This window comes from Osmerus eperlanus, chromosome 4 (assembly GCF_963692335.1).
Source record: "Osmerus eperlanus chromosome 4, fOsmEpe2.1, whole genome shotgun sequence".
NCBI classification, from domain to species: Eukaryota; Metazoa; Chordata; class Actinopteri; order Osmeriformes; family Osmeridae; genus Osmerus; species Osmerus eperlanus.
The window spans coordinates 8,644,148-8,666,647 of NC_085021.1; the positions used below are offsets into that span (position 1 = coordinate 8,644,148).

At 46.8% G+C, this 22,500-nt stretch overlaps 2 protein-coding genes across 6 annotated transcripts in view; one reads left to right on the forward strand and one right to left on the reverse strand.

The window, feature by feature from the left end:
* The window catches only part of ribc1 (RIB43A domain with coiled-coils 1), a 3,926-nt gene extending 3,560 nt beyond the window's left edge, over positions 1–366 (forward strand). Inside the window, exon 8 of the mRNA XM_062458626.1 lies at positions 207–366. Coding sequence (XP_062314610.1) covers positions 207–288 — 82 coding nt within the window. The 3' untranslated portion in view covers positions 289–366. The remainder of the gene's footprint in view (positions 1–206) is intronic.
* Positions 367–821: 455 nt separating this feature from the next.
* l1cama (L1 cell adhesion molecule, paralog a) overlaps positions 822–22,500 on the reverse strand; it is a 45,370-nt gene continuing 23,691 nt past the window's right edge. For 2 of the 5 annotated variants that reach the window (XM_062458633.1, XM_062458631.1), the window contains exons 4-29: positions 21,097–21,111; positions 18,971–19,073; positions 17,681–17,877; positions 16,507–16,632; positions 16,099–16,269; positions 15,001–15,115; positions 14,649–14,833; positions 14,288–14,419; positions 14,027–14,170; positions 13,606–13,717; positions 13,152–13,312; positions 12,075–12,234; positions 11,626–11,750; positions 11,391–11,498; positions 11,026–11,223; positions 10,789–10,859; positions 10,343–10,568; positions 9,871–9,986; positions 8,957–9,173; positions 8,243–8,365; positions 7,657–7,833; positions 6,042–6,155; positions 5,740–5,889; positions 4,881–5,012; positions 4,551–4,635; positions 822–3,859 (exon numbers count right to left, since the gene is read on the reverse strand). In XM_062458633.1, the coding sequence (XP_062314617.1) occupies positions 3,583–3,859; positions 4,551–4,635; positions 4,881–5,012; positions 5,740–5,889; positions 6,042–6,155; positions 7,657–7,833; positions 8,243–8,365; positions 8,957–9,173; positions 9,871–9,986; positions 10,343–10,568; positions 10,789–10,859; positions 11,026–11,223; positions 11,391–11,498; positions 11,626–11,750; positions 12,075–12,234; positions 13,152–13,312; positions 13,606–13,717; positions 14,027–14,170; positions 14,288–14,419; positions 14,649–14,833; positions 15,001–15,115; positions 16,099–16,269; positions 16,507–16,632; positions 17,681–17,877; positions 18,971–19,073; positions 21,097–21,111 (3,740 nt within the window). In that variant the 3' untranslated portion in view covers positions 822–3,582. Of the gene's footprint in view, positions 3,860–4,333; positions 4,346–4,550; positions 4,636–4,880; positions 5,013–5,739; positions 5,890–6,041; positions 6,156–7,656; positions 7,834–8,242; positions 8,366–8,956; positions 9,174–9,870; positions 9,987–10,342; positions 10,569–10,788; positions 10,860–11,025; positions 11,224–11,390; positions 11,499–11,625; positions 11,751–12,074; positions 12,235–13,151; positions 13,313–13,605; positions 13,718–14,026; positions 14,171–14,287; positions 14,420–14,648; positions 14,834–15,000; positions 15,116–16,098; positions 16,270–16,506; positions 16,633–17,680; positions 17,878–18,970; positions 19,074–21,096; positions 21,112–22,500 lie in introns of all 5 variants that reach the window. The other 3 variants (XM_062458632.1, XM_062458634.1, XM_062458635.1) reach the window with 3 other exon arrangements.

A 22,500-nucleotide genomic window follows, 5' to 3' on the forward strand; every position in this document is an offset into this window, starting at 1 on the left:
CCACACCCACACACGCTTGTACACACACACACCGCACAGTATACAGTACATACAACACACACACGCCGCACCAACATTTACACTTCAAATGAGTACCTCAGATTACACAGGGAAAAAAACATCTATATTAAAGTATATCTCCTGAATAATACCTGGACAAAAAATACATTTTTGTCCTTGTTGACTGTTCTCTCTGCCTTCTCCAGCCAGGAGTACTTGAAAAATCAAGTTTACACCAACAAGCCCACAGCCCACTACTTCACCCAGTTCAACAGCAGTTCTCGTTGACCTCCCTCATCCAGAACTCCACTTACAGAGAACACGCTCCAGCATGTTCAAGCAACACTAAACAAGCATGTTGAATAAAGTCTACTTTTACCATGCTGTTTTCAATGATTTAGTCAACAGGTGACTTATTGAGAGCTATGGGCCTCAAATATAGTGTAACTTAAAGTGGGTTTTATCTTTGTAGTTTCTTTTTAGAATTGATAAGTACACACCTGGGATACAGGGATGACAGAAAGGCACCGTGTTGTAATTTCTTTTTATTGTCATCACATATTCAGTTACAGTGGCTGATTTCATAATGCAGATACAATATTATTGGCCCATATACAGTACACAATCCTACAGACCCCGACCCCTCCAGTCCATAATGTACTAATGGTGCACCCCACACCACCCCCCTCCCCCTGCCCCCACACACACCACACAGAGGCACCGCTCCTCACCATACAGTGAAACATACAAACCCTTCCCACCCTCCCTCCCTCACTCCCATCCCCCGCCCCCCCCCCCCAGACATCACCACTGTATATTCATGTTCGGGTCCCTTTTAAAAGCCGTTGTTGTTGCTCTTCTGTAAGATGCAATTATTCACTTTTTTTGTTTGTTTTATGTTGTAACTATAAAAAAAGAACGTGATTTCACAGAGAAAATATATGCTAGCGACCACCTGCCCCCCCCCCCCCCCCCCAAGCAATCCCCTGATTCCCCAAAAAAGCAAAGCTGGACAGAGTGGCAGTAAAGTGAGTATCTGTGTCTGTTGGCTTTTTCGCTCATGCTCCGTTCAAAGCTAACATTTGCCTCGACTCTGACAAACACAGTTGTTTAGCAGCAGATAAGTCGTGATAGAATATTGGCATTTTTCGCATAATCGTTTATTATTCCTGTATGAAAATAGATTTCTAAAACTATTTCTTTTTTTATTATTATCCTGAGTGTGTCTATACAACTGGCAACAGGGAAATCATTTAGACCTCACAGATCTACAAGGAAGCCAAAGCGAACCATGCCCTAGCTGAAAGGTCCAACACTTTATTTTGAGGGACCCCTACAGAAGCCATACAGACAGTCAACCTTGAAACCAATTACCAACTTTGTCAATTGATATTTAGTTGAATGTTTAACGAAAGTTGATCATCTATACACAGGATATAGGAGGCCCCTGAAATGTAGTTTGGCTAGGGGTGAACTCCAGTTGGTGATTTAGTAGGGTATGCAGAGCCAGCAATGTTGCATGTGCTCCATGTAGAGTGTGTCCAAACTATCCCTGTGCCTCCCTGCATCTCACACCAGCAGAGAAAGATTCAACAGATACTCACTGGACTGCAATGCGTTTTACTAGACGGTGATGATTTGACATGAACCAAATTCTATCCTAAATGACAGGAGGTATCAATGTGGTATGCTTTTTCTACAGTTGTTTTCATCTAGGAGTGCTCGCTAACATTTACCACATACAAAGAGGGGTGTTTTTTTGTGTCTTTTCTTCTTTGAACTATTCAATCAATTTGTTGTCTTCTGAAACAGCCAATCACTGCTGTTTGGGTACATAAAGAATGAATTCATTCCTTCACTTCGAAAAAGAAAGAATAACTACTCGCAACATTTTAGATTGACTGAAAAACATAGTTCAAATGGCATATCTTTATCAAACTAATTCATTGGGCTTTATCAAACATTCTTTTGGGTTATATTTACATTCAGAGTGACATTAAAAAGTGTGCTCTCCACATCTATCATCTTCAAAATCAATACCTCTGCAAGGCTCCAATGCCTCCATACCTTGTCAGATTCTAATAAATAGGTTTTTGGCATGTAACTATTTCTACCCAGCTCTAGAACGTATACATTCTATATGTTAAGATGTCAAAAGCAACCCATATATACAAGTTTGCCTATCATCAGAGTTAACTTGCATTGATGAGGGCAGGGATAACAAGTGAGTGCGTGCACTCACCCTCCCTAGCTGATAATAGGCTATAGCTATTTAAATACTGCCCCATGATACATGTTATAATGTCATGTTATGCTATGACATAAACGGCTATGGGAAGGATTGTTCATTCGTCGACATACTTTAATACACGGTAGAAAGAGACACAGACAGATACAGAAAGCTGCACAAAAGTACACACAAAAAAAGTTACAATATCATACCAATCATGATGTTACACTTACGGTGAGAAGGCGACAGAGTCATGACATATCGGGCGCTCTACGTTCACCCAGCAGGCACAGGAACCCAGAAGGAGCATGTACATATTCTATAATACTGTAATATGGCTAAATAGATAGATGTTATGCAGCTAGCTATATACACCGCTTTGCTATTTAGCGTTTTCACTGAAGTTTTTTGTAAGCATCCAATTACCTGTTGTTATAGTGTAAAGCAAACTTGGCTGGAGTAAAATAAAGTGTGTTGATACAAGAAAAGTGGAGAAAACAAATTATATAAACAATATCATGTCATCAAATTATTTAGAAAACAGTACATTTACAGAACGGCAAATCAAATGTGATATCCAACCAAAGCCATGTTCAATACAAAATAAAAAAGTCAGTAGAAAAATAAATGAATCATAAAAATGACAATGGCAATTGACAACAGACATTTGTAATGGCTTTAGACACCGAAATGGCCTCAAACAAAAACCTGATAATAATAAATATTTAAGACTTGTCGTTTGCCATCCACATTAGCTTGTGCTGTCCGTTTCAATACACTCAACCCCTCCCTCCCTCTGTGTGTGTATGCACCTCTGCATCCAAAACTACACCTGAAATTCCTCTTCAAATCTCTACCTACAAGACATTTAACAATGACCTTAAATTATTTAGTTAAATTCCTCTTTTGGTCTGCATCTCTGTCTCTCAAACTCTTGTACCATATACCATAATCAGAGAGAAACAGAGAGAGAGAGAAAGAAGAGGAGAGATGGCTGTTTGTCAGGTAAGTTGTAAACTACATAGAGAAGAGACTGAGGACATCATTAGGTTGGCGGTGTGTGTGTGTGTGTGTTTTGCGTCAGTCAGGTCATCTACTTCTCACACTCCCTTTGGTCATCTTACACTCCGGTCTATCAGATAGCAAGACTGAGCACCTGACGTCTCTGAATTGTCATTGTACTAATCCTGTCATCAGCCGATCCACGGATTGCTCCGTCAACCTATTGATTTGCAAAATCAATCATGAAGAGAGGTGTGTGTGTATGTGTGTGTGTGTGTGTGTGTGTGTTATGGGCACCTATCTTAACTGTTGACATGGATTGCTGACTTCCGATCCCCTTGTGAACTTGTTTAATCTAAGACGGCCGCCGAGTTGGGAAGACCATTGCTGGCGGGTGCGGTGGGGGTGAGGGTGGTGGGGTTGAGGGGGGAGCTGTCCGGCACCAGGCTGGCCTCGGGGCCCTCGCTGGGGGCTGTCCGGCTGTACTGGCTGACCAGGGACTCGTCCAGGTTGACCTCAGTGATGGCGCTGCTGCCGTTGTACTCGCCCAGGTTGTCCTCGCTGGTGCACAGCTTGCTGTCCTCGCACAGGGACGGCTGACTGGCCGTCCGCTTCTCCTCGTTGTCGCTGGGGAAGGAGGAGGGGGGGGGGGGGGGGCAGAAAGAGAGAGAGACAGAGGTGAGGGAAGGAGGAGGGGGGGCAGAAAGAGAGAGAAAAAAAAAGTGAATAAAGGGAGGAAATGGAAAAGAAACAGAGGAAGAGGAAAGAGAGAGAGAGAGAGAGGGAGAGGGAGGAGAGAGAGAAGGAGAGAGAGAGAGAGAGAGAGAGAGAGAGAGATGAGAGAGAGAGAGAGAGAGAGGGGGAAGGGTGGTGGGGGTGGGGGGTGTGGTTGGGGGGTAGAGACACCATTACTACCTCTTGTGCAATTTACAGCAATAATCAGCAACACAGTGAGACAGCAAGACAACAACAAGGAGGATAGGGGCAACAAAGGGAGAGTAGCAGCCTTAAAAGTGGACACCAAGGACATGACTAAACACATCTCAATGTTGGTTAGACTGATGCGGGGGTCATGCAGAATAAGGCAGGTTTCCAGCATACCTTTCTAGAGATCTGCAAAGCAGAGGAAAGCGTTCGGAGGAGGAGGGGTGGGGGGTTAAACAAAGAACAGAGTAAAAAACACAAAGGAGCTGGGGAAACATACATTTTCATTTCGAGGGGGGTTAGAGAGATCTAGCCTCTATAGGGTCGACAAACAGGCTGCATGTTAATGGATGTGAATGTTGTGAATGGTAAACTACTTGGTTAAAAAAAGGACTCTAGGACTAACCTGTACTCTCCAAACGTCTCATCCTTCATTGGGCGTGCCTCGGAGTCAACTTGACCCTCCTCTTTATCTTTGACTGACGGATGAGGGAGGAGAGAGAGCGACCGAGAGGGGATGAAAGAGAAAGAGAAGTAGAGGGGGTGGGGGGGGGGTAATTGAATTCCATTATCTTGTTGCTAATCAGTCCAACCTCCTCTTGTCTCCATTTTAAGCCACTGTCCAACAGTTCAATAGTGAAACACGGACTTGGGGGAAAACGGTTAGCATCAAAAGCTAGCATCATTGACGGAGCTGACCCGTGTGTCTTGCCGTGTGGATTACCTGAGTATTTCCCCCCTTTGCTCCTCTTGATGAAGCAGAGGATCAGCAGGATCAGCAGGAGCAGAACAATGGCGCTCACAAGCGCGATGAACCAGCCCTGAGTGGCAAAGCCTGTATGAAGATCTGTCACTCCTACACACACACACACACACACACAGAGACAGAGAGAGTGTGTCAAATACATGAGAGGAAGTGAGAGCGAGAGCCAGTGGGAGAGAGGAAGGCGGCAAGACAAGACAATAAGAAAGAGAAGAAGAGAGGCGAGAGGGATGGAGAAAGAGAGGGGGGGGGTGAAAGAGAAGAGGGGGGGATGAAAGACAGGATGAAAGGAAGAAAAAGGATTAAGGAAGAGGGAGAGAGGCTCATGTAGGCTCAGTGGACACACTCACAGGCGTGGTGGACGTGGGGCTTGGGACCGGCAGAATATTGCACAATGCCCCAAACAAACGCAGCTAATGGATCATTTCATACGGTTGGCTTTTCATCTAGGACTTTCAAAGCACTTCACCCAGACGGGTCAGCCAAGTGCTAAGAGACCGAGTAGGCCGACAATGTGTGAGTGTCTGTCCGTGTGTCTGTGTGAGTGTGTGTGAAGCCCACAGAAGAAGTGCTGTTGTGTGTCAGTCTGTGTGGAGGTGTGTTGCGCTACAGAAGATTGTCCAGTATGTCAGGTAGCAGTTTTTTCCAGTTTGGTAATTGTGTATGACTTACTGTGTGTGTTCTGGCTGCGTTGGTGTGTGTGCACATGTACATCCATAGACATTGTGTTTTGTGGCTGTGTCGGTGTGAGATCAATCCATACCGATGGGTGTTTTGCTGCGTGTTTGTGTCATGCACAGTTTTTAAATGAGGTTGCTACCTGCACTCTCTGTCTGGATCTCGGTATCCCAGAAGGTGTTGTTGCCGAATGTAAACTTCAGACGGTACTGAGACCCTGGGATCAGACCCTGCAGCTGGTAGAAGGACTGGGACGAGTTCACCTTCTCTGACTTCTTCCATCTACCACCGCCTGCAGAAAAACATTTCAAACCTTCCTTTATCACGTTCTGTGTTGACCTGCTTCTTCCGTAGAGATACTATGTTTTTGTTTATGCATGCAGAAATGTTAAGTTGTTGGTTGAATTTAGTCATTTGATATCGTCTTTTGTCTTTTGTATTTACCGGTCTTGCTGAGGTAGTAGATTTGGAAGGAGACGCTCCTGTGTCTCTCCCTGGCTGTCCAGCTGAGGTTGACTGACTGGTCTCCTACTGACAGGGTGATGTTGGCTGGAGGAGCTGCAATGTTTAGATGTTATCATGGAAAGCTATTAGGAAGTCATAGACTTTTGGATCGAAATGGGATTACATAACAATCCCCCCAAATATTCCAAAACTTCATTTCATCCCAGATAAAGTAAAGAGTAAATGCTGCGGATTACACCCAGACCCAGCGACACCAACTATGAAATGTGATGTACATTTCAGAATATTGTTAATAACACATTTGGTATTTCAGAATATTGTGAATGACAGCAAATGAACAAATTCTCCAGCGGTTGTAAGTAAGTAAGAAGTAAGACTTTATTTATATAGCTCATTTCATACAAGAATTGTAGCTCAAGGTGCTTTACATAAAATCAATAAAAACAATAATACAAGTGATAAAAGTAATAATTAAAATAGCAAATTATAAAAACAATAATATAACTAATAAAAGTAGTAAAACCCTTCTGAGATAAAATTACTTAAATGCTTCAGTAAAAAGGTAGGTTTTTAGCTGTCTTTTAAAAATGTCTAGCGTATTTGCTTCCCTAATATTTATGGGTAATTTGTTCCATAGTTTTGGGGCGTAATTGACAAAGGCCGAATCACCAATCTTCTTATGACTGCTTCTGGTGACCTCTAATGGGCCTGTATTTGATGATCGCAGTGTTATAGCTGGTGTGTAGTTTATAAGGGAGTTAGCAATGTAGCTAGGTCCTTGTCCGTGTAGAGCTTTGTATGTGAGGAAAAGGACCTTAAAGTCAATTCTGAAGGTAACGGGGAGCCAGTGTAAAGTGGCTAGGACAGGACTAATGTGTTCTCTCCTTTTAGTTTTGGTTAATAATCTAGCTGCAGAATTTTGAATGAGCTGTAGTCTTTCAGTGGTTTTCTTGGGAAGACCAGTGAAAAGTGCGTTACAGTAGTCCAGCCGGCTGGATATAAAAGCATGAATTAACTTCTCTGCATCATTTTGGTTTATGAATGGTCGTACCATTGCTATATTCCTCAGGTGAAAGAAAGCTGTTTTGGTCACTTTATTAATGTGAGAGTTGAAATTTAAATCTGAGTCCAGGATTACACCGAGACTCGTCACCTCTGGTTTAAGATAGGGGGTTAAGCCTCCTAGATTCTTAGTAAGCATCTCTCTTTTGGATTTAGGGCCACATAGTAGGACTTCGGTTTTGTCTTCATTTAATTTAAGAAAGTTATCATTCATCCATTTGTTTATTGCCAACAGGCAGTTGGTAATGGAATTGATGGCCGTTGCATCGTTGGGTTCAGTGGATATATATAGTTGTGTGTCATCCGCATAGCTATGGAAATCTATGTTATGTTCTCTGATTATGTCGCCGAGTGGTAACATATAAAGAGAAAAAAGTAATGGACCTAAGCAGCTTCCTTGAGCAACCCCGTAGTAGTTCTCATGTTTCTTGGACCTATGGTCTCCTAAACTAACATAAAACTTCCTTCCTGTGATATATGATTTCATCCAGTTCAATACACTATTTTGTTTGTAGTTTGGTTGTAGTTCTACCTCCATCCAGGGTGGTGGCGCCCTCCCTGATGATGGGCTTCCCGTCCCCGGCGGAGGTGCGCCCCCTCAGGTAGAAGCGATAACTGCTGTGGCGGTCCAGGTCCTTCAGGGTCAGGGATGTGGCCTTGTGGTCGTCTATGGTCACCACCTGCATGGGGCTGTCGTCACTCTCCACTACTGAGGACCACAAGACCACAAAACAACATTTTACGAACACAGCACCAACATCTAAGACACAACCCTTCCATGACTGCGGGCCACAACACCACAAGACCACGTTCAATAAACATGACAATGATCTGACTGACATTTGGATAAGGACTTCGACACCTCAGTGATGGAAGATCCTAATGGGGTTGAAACCCTTCCAATATTGATGTGCTTCAGCTATGTTGACGACATGCCATCACCAGACTGACAAAACAATGTGTCAAGTGTTAAAAAACAGCAGTGTCTGAGGAATTTAAAAACCTCTTCCGGGTTCCAATAGAGGATACTGTGTTTGAGCTACCTGTGTGTATGGGTTGGTGACAGCTCTAGATAGACGTTAGGTACAGTCAATAATGGGGAGAAGACAGTGGCTCACTCTGTTGGTATTGGAGAAGGTAGCCCAGGAGGATTCCGTTGGGGTGGGCAGGGGGGGTCCACTGGAGGGTCATCACGGTCTCCCCTGGACTGTCCAGGTTGAGTGACATGGGGGGGCTGGGTGCTACCAATGACACAAACGTTGTGAGTCCACACCATGCAAGACTGAATCGGGCTATTAATCAGAAGGTTGCCGTTTCGATTCCCGGCCGTGCCAAATGACGTTGTGTCCTTGGGAAAGGCACTTCACCCTACTTGCCTCGGGAGAATGTCCCTGTACTTACTGTGCGTCGCTCTGGATAAGAGCATCTGCTAAATGACTAAATGTAAATGCAAGACTGCCCACAGAGAACTGTCGTCCTCATCATTTAATCATCATGTTTACACGGTATCAGCACTGTGTTGATACAGCTGTCCAATTTATCTTGTCAGTTATATTTCCAACACCCCCAACATCCTTTCCTTCTGCATTTCCTTTCGTGAAGTTGTCTTTGAATTCCGTCACCCTCTTTTTTTCCCCCTCTCTCTCAGTCAGTCCCTGTTTTCTCTTTCCCCTTTGACCTCGACTCTACCCTCCCCTCACCTTTCTCTCCAGCCTCCCAGCCTCCCATCCCCCTCTCTCCTGCCTCTCCCCTTTCCCTTGTTCTCTCCCCCTCCAGCCCCCTCTGTCCTCCCCTCCTCCCCTGCCTCCTCTACCCATCCATCCCTTGCTCACCTCCCTCATCGGTCTGGAAGGACAGGGTCTCGGACGGTGGGCCTTCGCCCTTGCTGTTGAACACGGTAGCGGTCAGGGCATAGTGGGAGAAGGGCAAGAGGCCCCCGATCACCAGTTTCTCCTCGTTGGCGCCAACGGTCAGCACCACGGTGGTCTCGCCCTCCCTTGCCCTCCTGCCTCGGTGGTGCACCCTAGAGCCGTACCTGGTGAGGTGGATCTAGGAGCAGCAATCAAAGGGTTAATGCGCGTGGGTCCTTGTGGAATCTGCAAAGTAGACCTATTTGTGCGTGTTTTTTTAAATTGATGTATTCAATATGTCATGTCTTGCAACACAGACTGCATGTGTGAAATAACACAATGCTGTATTTGAGATGATGTTGCATGTTGTTTGATGATGTCTTGTAAAATACATTATTCATTGGCACTAACAACTGTAATGTTCTTCATTTCTAGACCTTAATTACCTGTCAGTTCCTCGATTTAGATCTAAGCATCTACTAAATGAATACATGTAAATGAAAGGTTCAATCTGGAAATAAGTCTAAGGATGTCTGGTTTTGGCAGGACAAACATCGATAAATAATAAACAATAAGTCCCTCCTGTCTATGTGATGGATTTTGTTAGAGTTTTTATATTGCATGTCTTTACTATTTTGTGTCTAAAATAGACAGTTGTGGGTATTTTCAAGCCTCAATAGAAGTCATTCAACCTCAATTCTATTCAGAAATATTTTCAGTTTTTTGAGTGTATGCTTCTTGAGATGATGACTACACTTGAGCCAGTTTCCTTGAAACCGTGCAAAGGCTGCATGGAATTCCTGAGAGGAACAAAAGAGGCTGGCAGTGTGAGGTGTCGGTGTGTGTCGTGTGCACGTGTAGGAGGGTGTTGTACACAGCTGACTGGACGCCAGTACCTTGTATCCCAGAAGCTGTCCCCTCACAGTCTCCCGGTCCACCGCCGCCCACGTCACACGGATGGCTGTGCTGTTGAGTATCACCACACCCACGTCCATTGGAGCCTCCTGAGGAACTGAGAACGAGAGAGAGAGAGAGAGAGAGGGAGGGGGAGAGAGAGAAACAGAGAGAGAGAGAGAGAGAGAGAGAGGGGGGGAGAACAAGGAGTATAGAGAGGGTGAAGAGAGAGAGGAGAGAGAGGGAGAAAGAGGAGGAGAGAGAAGGGGAAGAGATAGAGAGAGGAGAGCGAGATGGAGAAAGATAACAAAAACAGACAAAAAGAAAGGTGATGGAGAGGGAAGGAGGGATGAATGAGTGAGTGAAAAAAACAATTAGTCATGGCCAGGGCTTGTCACAGACTTTTGTAACACAGCGACAATGCAATATCATGCAATACAAAAATGGCAATTCAAACAGGAAACAAGAGCTTACCATCCTCTCCTGAGTAGCCAATGACAGGGTCGGCCTCAGGCCCCTCCCCTTCCTGGTTGATGGCCTGCACTTTGATCTCAAAGGCAGTGAAGTTGCCCACGTCGCTGACGATGAAGGGTGGAGCCATGGTGTAGTTGAAGTGCCAGGTCGGCCCACTGCCCACAACCCTCCTCCACATCACCTTGTACTGGAAGTCAGGCCCATTGAAGCTCCGCCCATCCATTTCCTGGAGTGACAGAAGGGAGAAGTGAGCGAACAAGTCTGGAGGGCAACACCGTGCATGTTTAGAGAATTCATTTTGGCGTTGTTGAGATGTTGTTGAGGCAATTCAGTCTTCAAACTACAAAGAAATATGAGTGGCATGTAATGTCTCAACCGTATCCCAAACTGCCTCTCGGTGGACATTCAAGTCTAAGTACAATAGTATTTTCTTGAAGTCTAAGTACCTTCCACATGATGATCAGGGAGTCTGGGTCAGTGGACTCGCTCCTCACATCCTCAGGGTTGTTGTCTGGAGCTGAGGAACGAAGACAAGGGGAATTATAAAACATACACACACACACCTACCAGGGCTTTCTAGTAGCATGTCTTCTATAGTGTATAAGCATTATTTAAGACAGTATTAACAAATGTCCACAAGGTGTTTATCTTCAAGCTGATCTTCAAGCTGATGCTGATCTGACCTTCTGCCGGGGTGCTGTGGAGTTCCGAGGGAGCGCTATGGTCCGACGTCCCGATGGCGTTGATGGCTGTGACCCGGAAGCGGTAGGACACGTAGGGCTGCAGGGTGAGGTCGGCGCTCTCCTTGGTCCCGCCCACAATCTTTAGCTCCTCCCAGGCATGTGGCTTGGAGCCCTGCTGCTGGAACTGCACCACATAGTCTGAACAGAGGCATGGAGAGAGGAGAGGAGGACGAGAGGGAGCGAGAGAAGAGGGAGTGAATGATTCGAAACAGAAGGGGGGACGGGACGAAGAGGGAGTTGTTTACAAGTATCGGAGCTCTCTAGTGTCACAAGCATGTGTGTGTGTGTGTGTGAGTTATCTGTACCCAGCACAGGGCTGTTGTGTTCATCTCCTGGGGTCCAGCGTAGAATCACGTTGCGGTCCTTGGGGTCAGAAGCCTGGAGCTGGAGCTGGGTAGGGGGGTCCGGGCGGTCTAGAGGGGTCAAGACCTCAGCGTGACTTCTACTGCACATGACATGCTTCATACAGCAATACACAAGCATAGCAACCCTATAGACCAGAGGTCTTCAACCCTGTTCCCGGAGAGCACAGGTACGCACCGACGATGGTGATGGAGCCGCTGGCCTCGGCCATGTCCAGCTGGGTATGGACCTCACAGGTGTACACCCCCTCGTCACCCGGCTGAACGTTGGCCACGATGAGGTCATTGCCCTCGAACGTGTACCTGTTGGATGCGGAATTGTCATTCTCGTCCTCCTCCTCATCATGCTAACCACCCGTCATGCTAATCGGCCGTGTCATCACACCCATACCATCAAACAGTGAGAGAAGCGCCCACATGCATTCCGTTGTTAAAGAAACCAACAGCAGCCTTCAAAATGCAATTTTCTTTCCAAATGTGTTGATAATAGTTGGATGGGAATTCCAAACATCAACTTTTTGTATCTACAGGGCTTCATACAGGCCTTGTACCAGTCTCAACAACTCAGGGCTTAAACCAGTCCCAACAATCCAGACATGTACATGGTTATAGGTCATCCAGTCATACTTGTCTTCAGCGTATGATTGGAAGATCTTCTGTCCGCTCCTCCTCCATTGGATTTGAGGGGGGTCAAGTTTGGGGTCCACCTGGGCCAGGCAGGTGAAGGTGGCTGTGTCCCCAGGCTTCACCTTGAGAGCCAACGGCCGCGACAGGATCACAGTCTGGTCTGGGATTAAGAGAGAGAGAAAGAAAGAGAGAAAGAAGAATAGATATGAGATATTTAAACATAATGTTTGTAGCCTATATTCTGCACATAGGTACGTATGTGTGTTTCTGTGCACTGGCCATACATTTGTGTGCGCTGTGTGTGCGAGTGTGTGTGCTGGTTGTATGACATGGCTCTCTTATGTTGTGGAATCTCGATTATTGGGCAGGGTGGCAACCGGTGAGGTTTACAGGGGTCAGGTCAGGGGGCCTAAGAAAGAGATTGAGACCTACACAGTAAGAATTACACCAAAGAACAGGCTTGAACCAGAATAGAGGGGGAAGTCTAGTCGGAGGCCGGGTTGGCAGTCTGAGGATGGGAAAGAATGTGTGTTTGGAGGAAGTGTGGCAGTACCCTAAAGGATCAAAGTCATGTCTCAAAAGTGACTGACAAGAACAGTGAGGAGAAAGGGGGGCCAGGGTGAGTCAACGTTAGGGGAGGGGGGCTTTTCAAGTAGGGGAGAAGTTCATCAACAACTTTATCAGCCAGATGATGCGTGCGCATTTTTGGGGTGGATAGGAACAGGTTAATGAACCTTCTAGAAGGTTCTACGCTATTGTGAAATATTAAGACACAGGGCGGGGAGATTGTTTTAATATGGAGTCAGGTGGCTGAGCGGTGAGGGAGTCGGGCTAGTAATCCGAAGGTCGCCAGTTCGATTCCCCGGTCATGCCAACTGACGTTGTGTCCTTGGGCAAGGCACTTCACCCTACTTTCCTCGGGGGAATGTCCCTGTACTTACTGTAAGTCGCTCTGGATAAGAGCGTCTGCTAAATGACTAAATGTAATATCAGTCTACATAGGAGGATGTCATTTGATGATTTGTCTTTTGTTTGTATGAGAATCCTTCTGGAAGACATCTCTTCTAGAACACTTACTCAACACCTCCAGCTGAGCGTCGATGGACTGGTTGCTGTTGGCAACAGAGCAGGTGTACAGGGTGGCGTCGCTGTGGGAGACGTTGTTGATCTGCAGCGTTCCGTTGGTCAGCAGGTTAATCCTGGGGTCAGCCAGCAGGGTGGGGGCGCTGTCACTCTCCCTGAGCAGAACAACACACACACCTCAAACACAAGCCAAACACCATGCACTCATGTGCAGGAAAGAACAGTGGCGTTCAGTACAGTAAAGCACGGTGGAGTAGAGTAGAGTGAAGCACAGAAGAGTACAGTGAAGCACAGTAGAGTAGAGTGAAGCACAGTACAGTACAGTGAAGCACAGTAGAGTACAGTGAAGCACAATAGAGTAGAGTGAAGCACAGTAGAGTAGAGTGAAGCACAGTAGAGAACAGTGAAGCACAATAGAGTAGAGTAAAGCACAGTAGAGCGGTCTCACCATGAGACTTTGGGTCTGGGAGAGCCGAATGTCTGACAGTCCAGCTCTGCCCTCTGACCCTGGATCACCCTGTAGGAAATCCCCTCCCCTGTCAGGATCTGGGGGGGCAGCTCTGCAAAAAACATACACTGTTATGAACACACATACACATGCATACGCCAAACACCACCTCAAACACACACACATGGAAAAACACACACACATGGAAAAACACACAGGGTTGGGACAGATTATTTTGAAATGTAATCAGTTACTGACTACAAAATACTTTCTAGTTGTTCTAATTTGTAATGTAATCTATTGACTTATAAAAAGTCTAATTTGACCACACAGACAAACCTCAACACCTTAAACACTCCGACATGCAAAAAAAATAAACACACACACACACGTACAAACACAGGAGGACATGGCTACTTACCAATGACATAGACGTTGGTGTTGGTGAGGATGGTTCCATGTTTGTTGTGAGCCCGACACTGATACACAGCCGTGTCACTAAAGGTGACATCCTTCAAGATCAGAGCTCCATCACGCACACTGCGCCTGGGGTCTGGGTCTGTGCCTGACAACACACAAGCACACACACACACACAAAGGGCAAGTTAAGATAAATCGTAATCTGTGTGTCCTTTTGTTAAATTGTGTGCATGTGCATGTGTGTCCTGCGTTAGGAGCTGACTTGAGAAGGGTATCCCATTGATGCTCCAGGAGAGGACTGGAGAGGGGATCGCGTCCGCCTGACAGTCCAGCTTGACTGTCTCTCCGGGGGCATACAGCTGACTCACGGGCTCCCTGGTCCAGTATGGAGCCGCTGCAACATAACACAACCCTGCTTTAGACAGGCCACAACACAACATGCAAACTCCACACGGAAAGGCCCGGAAGACAGCCCACCTGAGCACCGACAGGCTGCAGGAATTGAACCCAAGAACGTCCTGAAGCGAGGCAGCAATGCAAAGCACCGTGCCGCTAAACACTGCAGCTTCAGTAAACACAGAGCGTGTGTCCCGAAGCGTGTGGTGTGTGTGTGTGAGACGTACCTTCCACAGAGACGGTGTAGGTGTGTTTGACTTTCCCCTGCGAGTTGTTGGCTATACACTGGTACTCTCCGCCATCACTCTCTGCTATGTGAGTGAAGCGCAGACGCCGGTCAAACATGTCCCTGGTGGTCCGAGACTCAGACAGCTGACCATCCTTCCTCACCCACTGGACAGACGGAGTGGGGCTGAGAGAGAGGGAGGGAGAGAGAGAGAGAGGGACAGAAAAAGAGAACGATGTTGAGAGAGAGCAAGAAAGAGAGAGAGAGACACAGAGAGAGAGAGATTTCCAACGAAAAGGACCCACGAGCACACACACACAATCGAACACTTGAAGACACGCGGGCACACTCACAGGCCCTGGACGATGCACTCCAGCTCCAAGGTTTGGCCCCGGAGGGCGTGGTAAGTGCTGTGTGTGTCCGTCGGTCTCATCATCTGGGGCCTTCGGTTCCGCACCACTGAGTTAGCTGGAGACGGGCAGAGAGAGAGAGATACAGAGAGAGATACAGAGAGAGAGAGAGAGATACAGAGAGAGAGAGAGAGAGAGATACAGAGAGAGAGAGAGAAATACAGAGAGAGAGATACAGAGAGACGGTCATACATATGTATGTATATTTACAAGGTTGTCCAGATCACCAAGGTGTGCTGACACAGCCGTCCCTACACACACGCACGCGAACATCAGACCCGTATCCTTTTACTATCACATACACACAGTCTGTGACACAGATATATTATGACATACACACATGAAAACACCAGCACACACTCAGTCACACACACACACACACACACACACACACACACACACACACACACACAGACACACAAGTGAACATATCTCCCCTGTCTGACCCATGCTCAGAGGCACAGATGTTGCTAGGCGTGTCTCAGTGTGTGTGTGGCCTCATTACCAAGCTTCTGCGTACATGACAGCGTTGTTGGTCAGGGGATCACTAGACCTTGGTCAAGGCCAGAGTCAGCTCTAACACCTTCAGACACCCACTGGTGGTCTATCACACAGACACCTGGCACACACAGTATATCACACACACACTTGTATGTTGTGCTCACACACACACACACACACAGACACACAGACACACACCGTGTGTAAAGACTGTATGACAAGCTGTTTTATGTTGGCTCCAATGTGCAGGATTACCATGGAAATGGTTGTGTTCCCACAGTGACGAGACTGTGTGGAAGGGGAGCGGCTCTCATGGTTGCTATGGTGATGGATGGAGGGATGTCCTGTTTTTTACAGATGAAGATGGTGTAGGGGCGGACATCATACCTTGTTACCATAGCGACCAACTAGGTTGGGCTGTCATACTGTGTTACGATGGCAACATGCCAATGCGTTAAGACTCAGGCGGAGCCATGAGGAAAAGGGCGTTGCTACGGTGATAGCTGTGTGTGTTTTGCGGCGACCTGACGGCGCACTCACAGGTGAGGACGGTGAGCGTGATTGGCTCCTTGGGCAGGATGGTGCGAGCCGCCAGGTACTGGACGTTGCAGGTGTAGTCTTCCCTGCTGTCCTCTGAGGTCACGTGGGAGAAGTACAGGTTCCCATCCTTCCCCACCGTCACACGCTCACTCAGCTGGAGGTGACGTAGCCCTGAGGAGGGCGGGAGGGAAGTAGAGAGAGAGGGAAAGAGAGAGGGAGAGAGAGAAAGAAAGAGAGAGTATGGGAACAAGTATTATTCCCAGAGAGATGCCTGACATAAACAACAAACCATTTACAACCATTGTCCATATAGTTGTGCTCAGCATTTGAGCTAGGTATACTGTCAGTCTAACTGAGATATCCACCAGATGAACCAGTGTGCGAGGGGAGATGGACATGGAGACTCACGTTTGTCCATCCAGTGTATGACGGGCTCCAGGGTGCTGGTAGGAGGGTTGCACTTCAGCACTGTGCTCTCACCCTCCTCGACCTTCTTCCTGCTCACTTTCTGCTCCTTCTGCAGGGAGGGGGCGTCTGGGACGCAAACACACGCACACTTTTAAATACAGAGAAACACGTGTACAGACACACACACACAGTTTCAGTGAGGGCCAAAAACCCACGGCAGTCTACGCTCTCAACCCGGCTGCCGCATTGCTCAAGAAATGGGAGACGGGGACATTTTTATTTATAGGGTTTCCGTTTCAGGAAGTTTAAGAATTTTATGAGAGATCTTCAAAGGGGCATCGTGTTGCAGAGTGCAGGATGCGCTTTGTGACTCATGTGTTTACTCCTTCCCGCCTCCCCTTGTTCTTAACCACCATGGGAGAAGCCTGTTGTTCGTCCGCTACTGAGAGGTGCGCGTGACACTGACTCAACATGCGTTTCTGGGGGAACGGTTGTCAGGGAAACTGAGAAGGAGGTCGATGGAGAGAGAGAGCAAGTGAGAGAAAGATGCAGGTAGATAAGCAGTTGCCTGACTTGGGAACGTGTGTGCGTTTGACAGTCTAGTTCGCTGACTGGCTGCGTACACACACACCCGACTATGATTAACAAGTTAATATATGCAGGGCAGAGGTGTTAATTTAATTTCAGAGGAAGCTAGGCACGCTCTGCACCTGGTCATGTCTGCGGACACACAACAGCTCTGGAAAGCAAACACACACTTTTATAGTAACTCTGGCCATGCCACCATAAACTGAGCTACAGTGTTATAGCCCATAAAACAGCCAACAGCTTCACTGATATGATTCCCCTCCTAAAAGAGAATGGGACTGGAGAGTTCTGCTGGGTAATCCACAGACAGAATCCACTGTAAAACTGTACAAACCACTCTTAAAGGAATATTATAGTTATATTTAAGGGTGACACCAGCACCTTTACACTGTGAGTCGGCAAAAGTGATGTATGGACTGCGCATGCCTAACAAATCAGCAAGACATTTATTTATTGCCTCTTGGTGACTTAATGACAGGTGACTGATGACAGACTGCAAAAAAAGTGACGCACAAGCGGTTTGGTCAGCAAAAACAACATCACCAAAACCAAAAAACGACATCACATCCAATATCCTGTGACTTACGGTCGGTCATCAGCGAGACCTCTTTAGAGACAGCAGTGCCCAGCTCGTTGGAGGCGTAGCAGGTGTATTTGCCCTGGTACTGCTTCATGGGGCCAATCCCCACACCGTTAGAGGAGAACGTTCCAGAGCCCTTTGAGACGGAGAGTTCCGGGTTGTCGGACGCAAAAAACTCTTCCCCGTCTTTAGTCCATCTGAAACTGTGATGGAAGGAGGGGATGGGGAAGAAGGGAGGGAGGGAGATACATGTGAGAGAGAGCAAGAGATACACACACAATGACAGACAGATGGAGAACCAGAGAGAGAGAGAGAGAGAGAGAGAGAGAGAGAGAGAGAGAGAGAGAGAGAGAGAGAGAGAGAGAGAGAGAGAGAGAGGAAGAGAAGAGAGAGAGAGAGAAGAAAGAGAGAGAGAGAGACAGAGAGAGAGAGAGAGAGAGAGAGAGAGAGAGAGAGAGAGAGAGAGAGAGAGAGATAGAGAGAGAGAGAGAGGAGAGAGAGAGAGAGAGAGAGAGACCAATAGTCAAATACACAGACAGACCAACGGACAGATACACAGACAGATAGAGAGATTGAAATGAGCCAGCGGGGTCTCGTCTCATCTGCGACTCATCTTTTATAATTACAATATTAATCTTGGGCTCTGCCAATTACGTCTTTTACCACTTGATGAGTAGCAGACCACACATAATGAAAATGTGGATGGAGGGCCTAATGATGTTTATCACTTCCTTTAAGTAAGTCTTTTGACTGTCAAAAGATGTGCTCTGTATACTGTCTCTGTCTCCAGCCAGACTGGGGTTCAAGGACCAAGAGACGTGCAGCCTGAGAGACATGCTGCTCTGCTGTAAACACAACCCCACAGGCTTCTGACGGGCCACTGAAGAGGGTTTTCAACAAACTAGCGTTCCAAACTCTGATGACATGAAGCACATGGCTAAGATAAGCCATTAAAATGTGAGAGAAAGTTCTGTCTGCCAACATAAAAGAAAGACAATATATTGAGTCCATAAGCATTGCAGTAATTTAAAGGGATGTCCTTGAACCTTGCCAGTGAGCAGGAATCTCTGATTCTGACTGGTTAGAGTTAATATATTCTGTGGTAAAATGCTGTTGTGGGATTACTATTCTCATGCTACAGTACAGACTCCGCAGAGCAGGCTATGTTAGCAGCAGTGTTGTGTTGTTAGATGCTAACTGACTAGGCTATGCTAGCAGCAGTGTTGTGTTGTAGATGCTATCTGACTAGGCTATGCTAGCAGCAGTGTTGTGTAGTTAGAGGGAATGCTAACTGACGTGGGTGTGGGATTCCCGGTGGCGTCGCAGGTCAGGCCGATGTCCTCAGCCCCAAACACTGTGATGGATTCTGGTTGGACCGTGATCACTGGAGGTTTCTTAACTGGATGGGGATGTAGAGAGAGAAAGAGAGAGGTCAAAACACAGACACACAGGTACACACACACACACACACACACACACACACACACACCACACACACAGGTACACACACACACACACACACACAGGTACACACACACACACCATCAAAACAGTGCCTCACACAGCCATGGTGTCGTTGGATGTGATTAATACTCAGCAGCAATACAGCCCTGTCCCTGACCTGCTCCAGTCACATGACCAGCCTGCTGCAGCATCTCTAATGGCTCCACAGGCATGAGTCACACTGTCTGACACACACACGCACAATAACGCTCACTGATTGTTACCCAGAAACGCCATGCCAGTACGATTCATCTTCAGAAATCATTCTGGAGGAATATCTTTAATGGAAAACTGGTCCGTGTGTGTTTGTGTGTGAACAGGCACGCAGGACATAAAATCCAAAACAACCCTATCTAGTTATAGGAGATGACATTCTCCCCCTTCACTGATTGGTTGTCTTTGTTCTTTGCCAGTAACTGTGAACATTTGTATTTAGTAAGTGCCTATGCGACTCTGTCACACGGGTCGAACTGAGGCACACCATTCATTTCAGTGGTTGATGTCTAAAGTACCTATTCCCATCACTTAGAAAGACTCCCATGAGAATGAAATGAAGGAAGTGGAAGAACAGGGTGAGAGCAGAAGGGGCAGGAGATGCGCGAGAGACAGACAGAGAGAGAGAGAGAGACACAGAGAGAAAGGTAGAGACACAGAGAGAGAGGGAGAGAGAGAGTACGCTAAGGAATCCGAGAGAGAAAATGGGTTGAGATGAGAGCAAATTGATACTGTATAATGTTAAGTAGTCACTGTGCAAATGTTCGGCGGAGATCTACTGCTGGAGGGAGAGAAGGGACCCCTGTGTGTGTGTGTAGGGGGATGGGGGGTCTGAAGGAGAAAACCCACCCCACCGTCCTTCTCTGTCTCATTTGCTCTCTCTTTCTGTCGTACTCAACTTACATAAAACAACCATTCATATCAGACACGACTATAAAAACCAACAAGGTTAGCTGTTTAGGGGACAAGGTATAGATCCCACCACCATTTTATGTTTCTCTATACTTTATGACCCGTGTCTGCTTTTTATGTGCCTGTTTCTAGCATTTGGGCCAGGATTTATGTCATCTTTTTTTTTCCTATTAGCAGTGCTGGCGTGGACTACATATCCCAAGTGAGTTCCATTGTGTTAGAAGGGAGGTCGCTGCTGGCACTTGTAGTTTTTAATTTAAATTTGAAGGAAAGGGGCCGATTTTTGCCTCAAAGGTAAATTGACATTATGTAGGTAAGTGGGTAAAAGGAGGGCAGGGATTACAGGGAGGGAGAGGAAGAACGAAAAAGGGTTGTGACGGATGGAGAGATGGAGAGCAGAGCAGACAGGAGAGAAGGGATGGAAGAGGAAGGTGAGAGTGCCTAGCTGTGAGAAAGCGAAAGAGACAGAGACAAATGGAGAGAGAGAGACGATAATACAGAACAGCACAAGAGAAAGTGAGCGAGAAACAGACAGTAATACAAGAAAAGAGAGCGAGAGAGGGAGATATTTAAACGACAGACAGAATCCACAGCAATGACAGATTATAGCACAGTTCTCTCAGATGATCAAGTTTAGGATGTGGCTGCGGGCGTCGCTCTGTTTATTGGACGAGGGGCTCCTCCACACATCTTCACTTCCTCCCCAGACTTTGATCTGACATCACAATTGGCTTTTCCAAAAAATGAGTGCACCGCTAACTTCCTTCTAATCCCTCTAGGTAATACTCTGAGCCAAGCAGACAAAACATTCTCTTCTATACAAACGCTAATGCTATATTTATTAAGCTCCGGTGCAATGCAGAATGTCTTTTTGTGGTGCAGTGTGTGTGTGTTTGTTTCTGAGGGGGGGGGGCTAAACTTTTAGCATAATGTGAGCGTTTACAATGGAGAGCCGGCAGAGGCGACAGACCAACACAACAGACAGGCATCAAATAAAGTTGGAAAGCACTTACGTTCACTCATGTGGTCTGTTGTTAGTCCAGAGAGACAGCCAAAGACACACACAGAGAGAGAGAGTCTGTTAGTTAGAGTAAACACAGGCTGGCAGAGGTAAGCGGCAGAGAGAGACAGAGAGAGAAGAGAGAGACACACAGAGAGAGAGAGACACAGAGAGAGAGACACAGAGAGAGAGAGACAGAGATAGAGAGAGACACAGAGAGAGAGAGAGAGAGACACAGAGAGAGAGAGAGAGAGAGAGAGAGAGAGAGAGAGAGAGAGAGAGAGAGAGAGAGAGAGGAGAGAGAGAGAGAGAGAGAGAGAGAGAGAGAGAGAGAGAGAGAGAGAGAGAGAGAGAGAGAGAGAGAGATAATGTGGGTGAGAGAGAAGATTCCACATATCGACTCGTGGATGTACACAAACATGCCCTGTATGAAACAAAACACCACAAACACTCAACTCTCTCCCACACACTCCTACAGTATACTGTACACACTACATAATGTCAGCGCACACGCCAGCATAGTACCCCACATCTAATGACTCTGATCGAGCAGTCGGGCAACCATTATCCTCCATGGGCTATAAAGGCAGCCTAATGTCCCCTTAAATACTCCACTGATCTGAACCCCCTAGCCACCCCCCCAATCCCCCCTCCCTCCCCCCGATGAGTCCAGATGTGGATCCATATCGATCTTCTGACGGTCTCAGTGACTCTCATTGACATTACAGAGGGTCAGTAATTGAAAGGCAAGAGACACCTTGACCTTTACATCTATGACCCCAACCCCCCCTACCGTCCGTCTGCTTTAACCCCCATCTCGCTCCATCCTCCTCCCTCCCTGTCACCTTATTCCCCACAGGGCGGGGTTACTTGACACTGTTGAAAATCAAACTTACATTCTACTGTGCTTGTGCATGCCCGGCTGTTCTGTGTGCACCCACAGGCCAGTTAGTTCATTGTGTGTACGTGTGTGTGTGTGCTTGCGTGTCCCTGAAAGTCTTTGAAACAATCATGGAAACAATACTACAAACACAACAACAGCTGCAGCACAAACACAGATGTCTCTCAGCACTATCTAGGACCTGCGAGGGATGGGGGCGGTCGCAAGAATCAATTTTCCTACAGAGTCACAAACTCAGCTGTTTCTAGAAAGGCCAGATATTGCACGGAGTAGAGGTTGTCGGAGGAGTGAATGGAATTATTCAGGCCCTCTCCTTTCCTTTTCCAAATATGATTTCACATAACTCAATTGCCCGATCAAATCATCCCTCCAATCGCAATCTGGTTGGGGCCGAGAAAAAGCGGGTCGATTGGCTGGCCGATCAATGGGCCGAGGTGATCAATTACAAAGTAATTAGACACACTGTGCATTCAGCCACAGAGACGACTGGGATTTCTTTACCCACACAAACACGGT